At 41.9% G+C, this 14,552-nt stretch overlaps 1 protein-coding gene across 3 annotated transcripts in view; it reads right to left on the bottom strand.

Annotated features, from left to right (window-relative positions):
- Window positions 1–273: 273 nt before the first annotated feature.
- Window positions 274–14,552, bottom strand: part of Klf3 (KLF transcription factor 3) — a 31,848-nt gene continuing 17,569 nt past the window's right edge. For 2 of the 3 annotated variants that reach the window (XM_070012858.1, XM_070012859.1), the window contains exons 3-7: window positions 11,597–12,086; window positions 10,858–10,974; window positions 10,595–10,748; window positions 6,485–6,645; window positions 274–4,151 (exon numbers count right to left, since the gene is read on the bottom strand). In XM_070012858.1, the coding sequence (XP_069868959.1) occupies window positions 3,970–4,151; window positions 6,485–6,645; window positions 10,595–10,748; window positions 10,858–10,974; window positions 11,597–12,086 (1,104 nt within the window). In that variant the 3' untranslated portion in view covers window positions 274–3,969. The remainder of the gene's footprint in view (window positions 4,152–6,484; window positions 6,646–10,594; window positions 10,749–10,857; window positions 10,975–11,596; window positions 12,087–14,552) is intronic. The other variant, XM_070012860.1, reaches the window with a different exon arrangement.

Below are 14,552 nucleotides of genomic sequence, written 5' to 3' on the forward strand. Positions count from 1 at the left end.
AGGACACACTCACACAAGGGACTGCACGGGACTGCTTTATGGGTTCAGCTTGGGTACATTCCTCCTGGCAGGTATCAGAAAACCAGAATCATAGTTTTAGGGGAACTAATTAATTCCTTTATGGCACCTTCAGTTAGATCTGCTTTGCTTTCTATCAATGACTGCCCATCAGTGTGGCTAACTTGAACATTTCTAAGCAGTGTCTTTTACACGGCTCGTTTTTTTTCTGGTGACCACTGCCTATATAATGAATCGCATGAATGCATGTAATATTCTGATGGTTTTATTAACAAGTATATAATACATATATTGCATACTGTATATAGTATATGAGGACTGTACAGTACAAATTTATGTTCACAGTTTGACATGACAAAATGTCATTACTGAATTCCCATTGGACTACAGAGTAGAAACAGCGAAGGTACATTAAACATTCACATCTTTAGTAAGAAAGATTACCAAAATGTTTCAGTATTTGCAAGTATACTAATGCATGCTAAAAACCTTTACCCATTCAGTCTTATTAGCTTATAAAATATATTACACTTTATTAAAAATTTCTGCATAGTTTATACAAGTATTAAAGTACTGTAAATGTAATAAATCCTGCTATATTTGCAGGTATGGTTTTAAGAGATGCAAAGCAGAAAGATTATTTTGACCCTCAACACTAAGTATACAACAGAAAAAAAAAAGTGCTAGTATTTGTAAAACATGTTGTAGCCCTCATTGAATGCAGGGAAGATGGCTTTGTAAATGCATTAAGTGAATTTGTAATCATTTAGAATTAACCTTGACCCACAAGAGAACAAGACAACTCTGAGTGACTTCATGTCAAGTCCTTCAAAAACAAAACAAAACAAAAAACCCAAACAATGGTGTTATTTTCAAACCAAATTACTCCAAAAATCTTAGATCTTTTGAGAACTGCCTTTTAAAATAATCTAATCAGGAATGATTTATTGATGATATACAGTATCAGCAATATAATCTTTCAAACTCAGTGTTAGTGCAATACTGAGAGTGCAGGTGACTGGTTTAATAAAACACACATAACCACAGAGTGTCCCTGTGATTCTGTTCCAAGGCTCTTGAAACTTCTGTGTAGTTAGCATCTCCTTAATTGAATACAGCTATGTCGCAAGCATTCTCCCCAAGCTGTTTAGAATGCTAATGCCCACTGATTTATGATGTCAATTCACATTTTAAGACCCTAACATATAGGATAGATTCAGATTTACATTTTTATGACTTCCTTCCAAGGTGACACGTAAAAAAAAATTGAATAAACTAACTTCACGTCTACACATTTTTTTGTCAATTTAAGATAGTGCAGGTAAGTCACCATTGATAAGTTATATGGCACATCATTCACTAAACCATATTTTAAGGGCATTTTATCTTGGTTCTGAGGCCTTCACATAACAGCTAAAAATGACCGAGTCTTTCTCAGTTGTCATAGTATATGGATGGATGGATGGGAATTTCGGTGCCAATTGGTAACTGAAGAAAACCAGACCAGCATGGCAACAGAGAACAGACTCTCGTTGCCTTTGAGTTCAAATCATCTGTTTACAAATGGTTAAGACAATCTAAGCAAGCAGAACAATATTGTCATGCTGTCTTTTCAACAACATTTAAATGGGCAATAGCAAATTCCAAATTTCAGAACTACAGAAGCTACTAACTACATTCAGAGGCAAAGCTGACTCAGAAATAAATTCTAGCCTTTCTCACCCCCCCGCCCCCTTTTCTATATGGGCTAGAACCTATCCATTGGTTGTCTCTACTAAAACAAGAACAATCCCTTGCATTCCAACTTGATTCTCCCCTGTGCCATAGAAGAAGCATTGGACGTCATGAACACATTGGTATGAAAGAGATTAAACCTTGCCAACACACAGGAAACCTGCCTTTCCCAAGAGCCATTTCTATTTTTCTGTTCACATCACTCATACTTGCAAAGTGGAAAGCAGCCCAGTCAGCATGTTTTAACATTCGAAACAAAACTTAACAGTGCTACAAAAGGAAAGAAAAGAAACCCAAGTGCTAAGATAACATTTCTTTTCTCAACTTTCACCTACAGTTCCTTCCAGTTGGCTCACATAGGGCTGAGTGGGACTGACTTCTCAGGAGTACAGTCCCAACAGCCTTTTAACATAGTGCCACTAAAGAAAGCTCCTGGCCTAGGGGTGTAGCTCAAGTGGTAGGGCGCTTGTCTAGCAAGCACAAGGCCCCGAGTTCAACCCCCAATGCCGCCAAATGGAAAAAGAAAGCTCCTCAACTTGCAGGCCTCATTGACATTTTCAAACAAGTCATGTATCCCTCTCCCAGTGAAGGTTGTGTTGGATCCTGAGTTAGGCTGGGATGAATCTCTTCTCCTCTATCCTTTGTGAAGGGACTCAAGGGGCATTTGGTTATATGCAATGGTTGCCGCTTCTCTCTTTTCTTCAAACTTACGACCAAAGCATTTCTATGTGTGAATTATTTTAATTAGCATTTAGACTATGTTGCTCAAAAGCCTGCTTTTGAAAAACATCCCCCAATAATGGTGCTATTAATCTTCAAAAGAAACACGAGTCATTATTTTCAGTTTGGTCTTCTCATAGGGTTCTCTTGATAGCGACAGAAAATCAATAGCTTTAGCAGTAAACTTTAGGGAATTTTTAAGCTACATGTATAAATCCCTGAACTGTGGTTTGTCTCTACTTTTTCAAAAAAAAAATCTGTCCTCAAAATAAAGATATATGTGCTTTACACTAGATATATTTACAAAGAGTATAATCAGGTCTAATTGAACAAATCTCCTGAAGCTTTAGCAAATACTCATTTATGATATGTGTTAGGAACACAAAAAAAATATCGCCAGTTTGGCACCTTAGAGCTCACACAGAAGCATTTCATAGAAAAGCTATGTGACTGGTTTGATCTGGGAATACAAGTACCACTCAATGTTTCCCTGTTTGAAAGGGAAAAAAAAAAAAAGCTGTAAGCAGGTTGGGCGAAAGAAAGACCATCCAGACTCTGACCTCAAAGATCTTTTTGCTGCTACCAGGCAGCTATTTTGGTGGATTCCAATGCTTGATGATCCATACCGAAGATAGACAGCCTAGGGAAGGAAACACTTGGTTGGACGACTCCACTTGTAGCGTGTTCTGCACAGCTGAGTATGGATGGAGACTCGAACACACTATGTGATGAATGCACTGTTCAATGTGTGATGCCCCTCTGACAATCCCTGGCCAGGAGGAATCACCAGTGGTTCCCCACAGCGCCCTTCTGCTTCTGCTCCATGCTTGGAAGCACAGCATGCACCCTTTGAACTGTCCGAAACCTGCGACATTAGCAGCTCTGGCTCACCTCCCAGTGGTGACAACGTCTTTTGCATAAGCTTGAGGCACAAAGATGGGCTATGGACTTGATCAATCTGAAGTGGTAGTCCAGGTCGTTGATGGGCAGGATGGAAAGTGCAGTAAATGGCAGAGCTGGTGTCTTGATGGTATACTTTGTTAACAGGTGACTGAGACCACTCTGCTTTCCCTTACAGAGCAGAAAATGGGATGGTGGGGCACAGAGGTATGGGCTGGATACTATAGTCAATATTTACTTTGACATTCTTTTGAGGAGTACACGGAGATATTGACAATTGGTTAGTCTATATGTTCCCTTGTTCGCGTTACATTAAACATATCTGTTAAAAGGGGTTTGCTTAGCAACCCCGGGAAAAAAAAAAAGTTCACATTCTTTAGGTCTGACCCGTGGTAAGGAGAGGGAGGATTAGAGAATATCTACTACTGACCATATGGAAGTTTTGCATGATATAAATTCAGAGATCCAGACCAGCTGAATCAAAATTAAAATGTTCATGTAAAAACTGAGTTAGATAATGGGAGGGAGGAGAGAGCCGATCGAGGTGAGCCAGGAGAACGGGAGCTGCTGAGCCACTGACGTGGGAGACGGAGGTGCTCAGACTAGCATGTGGCGTTTCCTATGGAGAGCAAGGTGGTCGGAACGGGAGAAGCTGCGGTCACAGTCTGGACACTGGAAAGGTTTGATTCCAGTGTGTTTTCGGAAATGTCTCGTTAGTTCATCAGACCGAGCAAACTTCCACGTGCATCCTTCCCAGGTACACTTGTAGGGCTTTTCTCCTGCAAAGAAGAAAAAAAAATTTTTTTAGAGACAGTGAAGTTTTTGAGCTAATCCTCTTGAAGTATACTACTTTCAAGATAAGATTCATACATCAATAACATAGTGCCTTCCCAAACCACCAGAGGCTGGGCTCTTATCAGAGCTCATGCCTGAAATCTACTCAGGAGGCTAAGATTAGTAGTTTGAAGCCACCTCAGGCAGAAAAGTCCAGGAATTTCTGGTTAACCAGCCAAAAGCTGGAAAGAGAGGCTTGGCTCAAGTGGTAGAGCACTAGACAAGCAGAAAGGGTAAGCAAGAGCAGGAGGCCTTGAGTTCAAGCCCCGTAACTGGCACATACAACATGCACATAACAACAACAACAACAACCCATTTTAAGACAAGCATGAATCAAACTGATTCTTTGCCAAAAAAAAAACAAAGCAAGGTAGTTGAAGATAGGATTTAGTTCTTATTAAAGCATATTGCCTTGAAACCTCTTCTGAATACCAAAAGTAAACACATGGCGTCTGGTATTTGTGTCTGTCTCTAGAGCTCAGTTATATGCAGTCCTATGCACTTAGTAAATCTACATAGCAAAAGCTTGTGGGGTATCTGTAATTATACATGCCAACGGTTTGCTGAAAATGTGAAGTCTCTATGAACTAAAACATTTGCTAGGGAATTTGGAATTCCTATTTTCTTGGTTAGTCAATGACAATGATATCCAAACATAATGCTTTAGATGTACAAATATTGAGATATAGTTAATTCCTCCTGGCCAGAAGCCAGGTTTCTAACCTTCTTATCCGAGGAGGATATTTTAAGGTGTTTACAGAAAAATGAACGCCCTTATAAATAAAATAGCTGTTCATGTTCATCTAAATGCTTCAAATTAGTAATATAGGTTGAACCACCCAATCTGAAGATCTGAAATCTACAGGGCTGCAAGGCCTGAAACTGAACCTAACACAATGCCACAAATGGGCCATTCTTCATGAGACTCCTTTCCTGTATAAAATGACAAAAATGTAAAAACTATGGTATAAAATTACCTTCAGGTTATGCATATTGTATACATAGAACAAATTTTGTGTTTAGACATGAGTGCTACCTTCAAGACATGTCATGTTCACAGAAATTATTCCTCTGAAACCAAAGAAATTCCTGGTCCCCAAAGCAGCTCAAATACGGGTAACTCTGCCTATCGTAGGTAATGGGTGTCACAAGTTCCTGCTTAATATTCCTTTTTCATTATAAGCCAATTAATTAATTAAGCAATTTACTTGGATTTGTATGATTTCCTTGGTTGTGCAGATTATCTACGACAACAGTTATGATACCAGGCTCAGAAAAAGGATCTACATTCTGAATTCGGGAAAATCACACACAGGTGAATGGCTGTTAAACAACAATTTCACATTGAAAGTTTTGAGGATAAGATGAGCCTGTCTGTATACATTAATCATCAATACTGACTGCAATCAATCAGGCCATTTGCAACATTACTGTAAGATTTCCTATGGAAGCATGAAGGAGCACTGGGAACAATCAATTATGCGTTTTTCTCTACCTATGTGACAATGTCTAGATGACCTGACTGCTCCACCCTATATTCAATACCAATTAAGGAAGACTTTCTGGAATAAATACGGCATACAATGAAACAGGAATTCTTTCAATCTTATATAAGATAGACATTACCCAAGTGTATTCACTTTTCTTTTATTTGAATTGCACTTATTTGCTCTATGTAAGAACTGTTCTTTGCCATCATCAAGTTTATAATAGAGGTGCTGTCCCTTCCTCCTCCCTTCCTAGAGGACAGAACTGCAAGGGGCCTAAACTGAGGGACCTAAACCTTTTCTTATGACAAAGCAAACCCTTATCAAAACCTGATGACTCAGAGACATCCGTAGACCACCAAGATGCCTGGAAAGCTTTTTGTTTCACAGTTGAGTACTCCTATGCAAATGCTTGGAACCAGGAGTGTTGTTTTAGGTCTCAGAGTTTTTCACATTTGGGGCTACCTACACAGATGTTCACTAGTCCCTAATCTGGAAATCTCAAATCCAAAGCCTTCCTACTGTCATGTTAGTAATCAAGAAGTTTCAGAGGGGTGAGTCCAATCAAGGTGCATACATGTATCTGGGTGTGTCAAAGTGAAATAAATCCCACATCCAACTAATTGATGCTACAAAAAAGAAAAATGACTCATAATATGTCAGAGCACTTTGGATTTTGAGATTACAGATGTTTAATATCTAATAACTCTTTCAAGCTGGAACTGGTGACTGCAGCATTCCATAGTGGCACTCCTTAGGACAGATGAAGTGAGGTTTGGCACTTTTCCTACCTGTATGTGTTCTTCTGTGTGCTTTCAAGTGGGAGCTCTTAGTGTACACTTTGTTGCACCCATCATAATCACATCTATGTATCCTTCGCTTCCTTTGTGTATCTGGGGATTCCACAGGTAAAGGTCTCTTCCCAGGCTGCACGATGACTGAAGGGTGATTCCTATGAAAGCCAAAGGTAAATTGAACATGTTGAGCAAAGGGGCTTCCTTTTCTTCAGTCTACTGAAAGCATTCACAACATAAGGCAAAACAAACACACACACACACACACACACACACACACACACATACACATACACATACAAAAACCCCAAAAAATAAAAAGAAACTAGCTGATCAACCCAAGAAGCACTGCTATATCCATTCAACAAACACGTAGTGAGCACCTACCATGAGCCAGGCACTGTGCTTGGCACCGGGACACAAAGATGAATAAAAACAGGGTTCCTGCCCTCGAGGAGCTCACAGTCTAGGGGGAGACAGACATGGAGATAAGTAATGACAGCAAGAAGGGGTCGGGGCTATGCTAGAGGGAGGTGCCATGTGTTGGGGCAGATGCTTTCCCACAGTAAAAGTAGGTCCGTCTGGACAATTTTGTGGTACTAGGCAGTGTTAAAGAGTACTCCAATTCCCACAGGCTGTACTGATTTTCATTACTCTTTAAGAAAAAATGAAAAAGGTCAAATTCCTATATCTCGGGTGACCAGATTGTTGAGTAAATCTATCTTTTTATCCTTCACATAACTAGTCTTTCATTTGTCTCTTAAAAAGACTGCCAATTCACATTTAATTTTCAAATGCTGGCTCTTCCAAAGAAAAGTTGGCATTTTTTTGTCTTCACGAACACAAACTTTTACTGCCATTAAACTGTTCCTGCATGAAGAAGAGCTGCAGAGCAGTTTAGTAGGAGGTCACAGATGACACAGGTTTTCTAGGGAGGAAACCAATCCTGCTATGCACGGTTAACACGAACACCGTCTCAGAAAGGGAGGTGATAGAAAAAGAGGAAGGGATACGCTGGGACGTATGCAGAGTTTTCTCAAGCTTCTCCTGATTAATGTGCATCACTAAAAAGGTCTAATCCACTGGTCATTCACTTTCCCGATGAACTGCTTGATATGGCAGTTGACCTCAAACTTACTCTGGAAAGACATCTTTCTCTTTCATTTCCAATCTATAGCTTCTAAGATGGCCCCATTTTTATGTATGTTTTCTAAAAATGTGTAGGGGAGAAAAGATTGACAAGAAGACAAAAAAAATGATGAGGGTAAAGCTTGTAAAAACAATAAACAAAACTTAGCTCTGATAACCAAAAGGGAGTGCCTGGAATGAAAACTTTTCTTGGCGGGGGTGGGGGAGTGGGGAGGAAGGGGTCTTGCTAAGAATATGAATACACATCCTTAGTGACTTTTTCCAGACAATGCTAAGAAACAAGGAACTAAATACAAGGTAAGCCTATGCTATATGAATTTACTTACTTGCCACACTCTATTAGCACTGACTGTCAGTTTTATCTATCAGCATGTTCAGAAAAGTAAACATGAAGCAGTGTGTTAGGTGAGTTACAAGGATATGTGTGACTAGAAATCTTTCCCAATTATTGAATGTTGTAGACTGAGAATCTAATCACTTCAGTGAAGTCATTATGACTGCCTTTTCCAACTGTGTATTTTCTACATATAAAGATCTGTGGGTTCCAACTTTAAATCCTGGCTTGGTATACATCTTCTCTGTGATCCTGGGGCTGGTACACTAAACTCTCTGTACCTCAGTTTCCACTCTATAAAAGGAGAATGATAATGTTACCTTAAGTGGTTACAGGAACTGGTAACATTCTGTCAGTTACTGAGGGCAAGTACCTGAAAAGCATCCGAGAGCACTATTTGTTGAGAGGTAAATTACTATGTAATTTTTCAAGGCTCAGAAATGCTCTTTCCATTTGGAACCTGGCACCCTGCAGTAGTTAAACTTTCATGTGGAGTTTTTGAGCAGTGATTCAGAGCCATTTTGGGGAGACTCTACTCAGGTGAGCATCTATCTACCTGGAAAGGTAGCAACACCGTGAGGCCGGGCAGCAGCCCTGTTTCTACAGATCCAGATGTTGGCTCAGGCTGGGGCTCATTAGAGGTAAGGGTCTTGGGATTGTCACATGTTTTGTCATCTCACTTTTCATTTTTAAAGACATAATTTGGAATCATTATAACCAAGAGATTAAATCTCCAGACAGTGTCTTAAGTTAAACTTGCTCCTCCTAAGTTTGCTGCTACTATACTAAACAGAGAAACCTGATCCTTTTGTTCTAGATACAGCTGCACACACATAAATACACAACAGAAGACACCTGATATACCTTTGCATAATATTCCTAAACTCAACTAAAGGATCAAGCCAAAGTACTTCAAAGTTGGCCTCTGGGTAGGAGGTTTCCTAGGTGAGGACTACTGGCCTGGCCTTGCTGCCATGGCCCTGGCTGTGTCAAGCTCCTTTCCTGGATAGCTGGTTTCCTATAAAGCTGCTAGGCCCACTCCAAGTTGGTACTTAATGACATCCTTGAGAAAATGACTTAAAACAGCACATGTCCCCATTGTGGCTAATCTGTTGCATTTTTCTGAGAAGTAAAGTGCATTTTTTAGGTCAGCCTTAAAATAAACACATTATTCATTAAGCATTAAAAGCCACCAAGCATGAGATCACCAAAGGAGTATTACTTAAAACACAGAGAAAACATTTTTCTCGTAAGGATATTCAGAGGATAGGATATTGCCTCCAATATTGTTGTGTAATGCTTTACACTGTCATTCACAGCGACCTAGATTCTAAGCAAATACTTTTCCAGTCAATGGGATCCCTTCCTAACTAGGCTTTCTTTAGTGTCAGAGCATCTTGTTCATCATCTGGAAAGAAACAATCACAAGTGCACATCCTGTTGCCAGTGGACACCCTTCATCAACAAAGAGGAACTGTGAGCTGTAAGAAGTGTCTGACTGGGAGTCGCCATGCTGCTTTGCCTTTTGCCTGAGAGCATGAGCAGATGCAATCAGTTAGCCACAGAAAAGATGGAGGAGTGAGCACTCATGGAGAGGCAGATCAAACTCAGGTCCCTTCAGCTACAGTGTGACTGTGACAACAACCCAATCCAGTTCTTTATTTACTCTGACTCCCACATTCTTCAGCGGTATTGGGAGAGAGGTGGAGACGATGAAGTGGAAAGGTGGCTAGAACCTTTATTCAACTTGAGAAAAGGTGGTATGGGGGTAAGAGCTGGGTGAGAGGCCCTGTGGGGGTGTGGCCACAGCACCCAATGGTTAGAACATCACATGTCCTGAGATTACAACAATCATTACAATTCCACGATGGAAGGCAGCAGCGTATTGTGGAATGCAGAGCCAGGATCCAAGGGCTATCTTCCCACCTACTGCAAGCCTAGCCTCCAGTGTCACCACTAGGAGAACCACAGTGGCCAGCCACACGCGTGACCCCAGCCCATCACAGCACCTGCTTGGGTGCTGACTGATGCAATACAACCTGTCTCCCAGAAAGCACTTCGACAGGAGGGTGCCCACACTGAGGGCAGGTATAATTAAGGATAAAGAGTTCTTTTAGGGCTGCACTTTGGAGCTCTGCGTGGGCAACCTTCTGTTACCATCCACGTGACTGGCCTGAAGACTTTGATTAAAGACAGTCGGCACCACAGGCGCAGCGACAGTAAAGTGACAGCTGTAGGTGCATGTGATACAATCCAAGCTTCCATGGCACATCGAGACACCAGTGTCACTTCGTATGTGGCAAAACGACATGTGCCCAGCTGAAGGACGAAAAAAAGTCCACGATCTCTGTGCAACATGGAACATCAGTGGTGGCTAATTCACTGAAGTTGACGTAACTCTGCTGAGAGATCTGTCTGTGCAACAGAAAGCTCATTGTTTGTGGAGATTCTCCCATCTTGGCCAGAGGTAGTGGGCCTGCCCCTTTCCCTTCCCCCAGTGGCTGCCATCTACTACGGGGCAGTCCCAGTCATCCCAGCACGTAACACACTTGGAGATCTTCTCTGTTCCAGGTCCTCGGGTACACTCTACTGCACAAATGCCCGGGACAACTAAGTATACTTACTCTTGCAACAGTGCTTGCGGGGGGGACACTGAGTTCATTAAAGGGGGTGACATTTCTTCAGGAGGATAGTAATCTGTCCTCTGTGGCTCGATCCCAGGTTCTATTTTAATTTTTTTCTGTAATATAGGCTTCTCATAGGACTCGATGACAGGTACTAAAAATTAAAAAAAACCAGAAAAGTCACTATGTGCAATGTGCTGATTTTAGCTCTAAAATTAAGCTCATCATACAGCTCCTACCTATTACAGTGAATGTGTACTCACTTTTGGCAAGGTTATAGCAAGAACCAGTCTGTGAGGGAGTCTCCTTTCTTCTGCTTGTTACTTTTCTCAAGCTCACTACTTGGCTAATTAGAGGCCAACATAGTATGTCCTGGACTTCTAAGACACAAGAAATGATTCTTCCTTACAAATTTGGTTTCTCTTTTAACCCCAAGATCTTCTGCCTGTGACCAGTTGGCAAGCAAGTTGACCTTTAAGAACCCTTAGTTATGATTAAAAAGTATTAGTGTCAAGCACTCATGGCTCACATCTGTAATCCTAGCTGCTCAGGAGGCTGAGATCTGAGGATTGCAGTTCAAAGCCAGCCCAGGCAGGAAAATCCACCTGACTCTTATGTCCCGTAAACTGCTCAGAAAAAGCTGGAAGTGGCTCTGAGGCTCCAGTGATAGACCACTCCAAGAAAATATTTGTGAGATTCCTCTTGTACTCAGAACCATGTTGGTATTTGCCAAATCAAAACACAGAACCAGAAGACTGAGCCTGCTCAGCAGACTGAGCTTATAAGCACAAAGCCCTGGGTCCCACCCTGACAACCACAATCCTATCAACCGAGAGATCGATCGATCGATCAATCAATCAAAGTCAAGATGCTTTCTAAAGTTGAAAATGACAAAACGAAAGTAACTGCCTCGAGGTAGTAGCCATTTGGAATCTCTTCCATTATTCATACTTCAAAACCCAACCCAACCCAAGAAAGTCAGTGCCATGAGTGTGGATTTACCTTGCATGCTACTGTTTGAATTTTCCATCTCCTCCGACAAGGAGACCATGAGTGGCTGCTGGATGTGGCTGGTATACATGAAGGGGACAGGCTGGACCACGACCGGCTGGATGACAGGCAGGATGCCCGGGCTCCGGATCCCATGCCGTGAGAGGGCCGCGGCCATCACGGGCGGCATGGAGAGCGGCACCGGGAAGGGCTGCACACCTGGAGAAGGAGGTGAGTATTTCTTAATGGGTGGGCTGGAAGATGGCATGCTCAACCCCGGTGATGCTCTCCGGTGTGAGGATGGGAACTTCAGCGAGGAAGGAGAACTTCCCGCGGAGGGAGGTGAACCCCGCTTGTTCACGGTGAGGTCCACCGGCTCCACCTGTATTCCATGTGTCGTCAGGCCTTCTGGGGTCTGGAAGAACTTGTCCGGTAGTGGCGTGGAGTAAATGACCCCGTATTTGTTGGGCTTTATAGACTCCATGTAATTAGATGGGTAGGACTATTGGAAAGGAAAAAGAGAAAGGGATGAATGAGCAAATGAGAAATGTATTTCCTCAAAACATGAACCGAGACAAAAAATAGAAACTTTTAATTACACAGGCTTTCAAAATCAGTTTGGATTTAGAAAGATATTTTATCCCCCAAAAGGCTATGAGAGAGATGATCCAGCAACCATTAGAATTAAGGGGATTCTTGGGTCACAGGGAAAATCTAAAACCCCCACTCTATAATTTCCATGTCCAACATAAAGGTTGGTACCTGGAAAAGTTTTAAGCAAGTTATGTTACAGGGCTGTGGCTTTACCAGTAAGAGTCATTGTTCAGGTATCACCAGGCACTGGCCAAGCCACACCAGCCTGGCTGCCTTTCTAACTAACAAGATTTTGACTGGTAGGAAGAGTTCTCTAACATTAGCATCTTTAACCCAGGCAGACAGATAAAGGCTTGTGGATAAAGAGGGTAAATGGACTACATGGTATGTTTTAGATGAATTTATGTTGGCCATCCATTCCTGCCGCTGAGTCTGCTTTCAGACAAACCAGTGCCAGTCAAACTGGTTTGCCTATGTCCCAGAAGGCCCCAACTTTTATGCTTTGGAGGCAATGCCAATGGATACTGCAGGAGTGCTTCCAGGGGCCAATATGCACTATTCATTTCTGAACCTCCCTGGCTTCCCAGGGTGGCCACTCTCATGTGTCACAGTAATTCTGAGGCATCAGGGGACTTGCCTGCGACTGCTCCTGGATCACACCCTTTTCTCTCTGGGTCTGAAGGGCTGAATCTCCATCTGGCTATGCATCCAGATCGTCTGCTCTTACATTCCACATGCTTAGTCTCTACCGCAGGGCTATAGAGCCTCAGAGTAGGCAACCACGTAGGGATACTTTTCTTCAACTTTTATCTAGCTTCCACACGGACTCCTTAGCCAAAAAATTCATATGCTTTGATTTCCTCCATCTTTTTTTTTTTTTTAAATCCAGATCCCTGTAATCTATATAACCTCCAAGCAAGAACAGTCAGTGACTCACACAGCTCAACTACATCTTGTTGGGATACCCACTAGCTTACTACGAACACACATTACTTTAAACTAAGTATGTTTATTTAAGTATGTTAAAGGAAAAAAGTCTTTTGTTTTTGAGAAGAAAAAAATCAGTAGTGATACAAAGCTCCTTTAAAGAATAGTTTTATTATGTTTTTTTAAAAAAGCAATTCTACAAAGGGCGAGAAAAGAAGATATATATTCTAAGTGCAAGTACTTGAGGCTGGGGTGTAAACTTGTCAGCATGGTCCCGAGTACCCACCTGGAAGGCTAGGAGGTTAAAATGACAGCTAGATGAAATGAGATAACGAATGTAATGAGCTTAACATAATACTTGACCCACAGGGCTGTCCTGAGTCCCTTCTGTCCCTTATGTAAGAAATAACACTGTGGGCAGTGTCTGTGTATGCTCAGTCACCTGCGCATCATGGCCTTAGGAACATGAGGGAGGGAAGAGCAGAAGTTCTGGAACTAGCAAATAGGAGTTCTGATTCTCCAAGAGGTAACCTCTCCCTCATTGTCATCCCTATTCTTCTAGGCCTCTCATGACCTAGATTTTAAGGCCAATGGTAACTGGCAGTTAAACAGAGGGCAAAATGAGGACGTATTTTCATTGCTGTCATTCATGGCCGGAATTTTGTATCTGTGGCCAGAGTTTAAAGCAAGTAGGAATTCAGAACCTTGATTTGCAAATTTAATAATATACTCTTTTCTTACGCCATCAGGGGAAAAAAAAAGGCACACATAAGCTAAGCCTTACACACGTGATGCATAGTTTACTTAGATGATAGCTGGATCTTAAATGAAAACTCCTCTATATTGGAAGGGTATTTATTTATTTATTTTTTGGGTGTCCGGTCGTGGGGCCTGAATTCTGGGCCTGGGCGCTGTCCCTCAGCTCTTCAGCTCAAGGCTAGAGCTCTACCACTTGAGCCACAGCACCACTTCCGGCTCTTTTTTCTTTTTGCTTATGTTGTGCTGGGGAATTGAACCCAGGGCCTCGTGAATGCAAGGCAAGCACTCTACCACTGAGCCACGTTCCCAGCCCCTAGAAGGGTATATATTTATTAAGGTATCCAGTGAAGCACAGGGAGATACATTTGGACAGATACCCAATTGGGAGTGTGTAATTAGCTGTTTCCAAACTCACCGCCACATTACAGGGTATAGAAATGTCCTTCCAACTAGCATACTGGTGAATTCCAGAACCTCCTTGAAGGGGCATTATTTATTTGGGCAGAGCACACAAGCCACTGCAAAGGCTGGCAACAATTTGGTACTCCACAGTGTGAAAGGGTACCAGGATCCGTGTCTGTGTGAGCATTTATGTGTGTGTGTGTGTGTGTGTGTGTGTGTGTGTGTTGGTTGGGTGAGCAATTTCTATTTCCAATAGAAAATGCAAATAAGCTTCAAGTCCAAATCA

This window comes from Dipodomys merriami, unplaced genomic scaffold (assembly GCF_024711535.1).
Source record: "Dipodomys merriami isolate MVZ:Mamm:240054 unplaced genomic scaffold, mDipMer1.0.p SCAF_9, whole genome shotgun sequence".
Lineage (NCBI taxonomy): Eukaryota > Metazoa > Chordata > Mammalia > Rodentia > Heteromyidae > Dipodomys > Dipodomys merriami.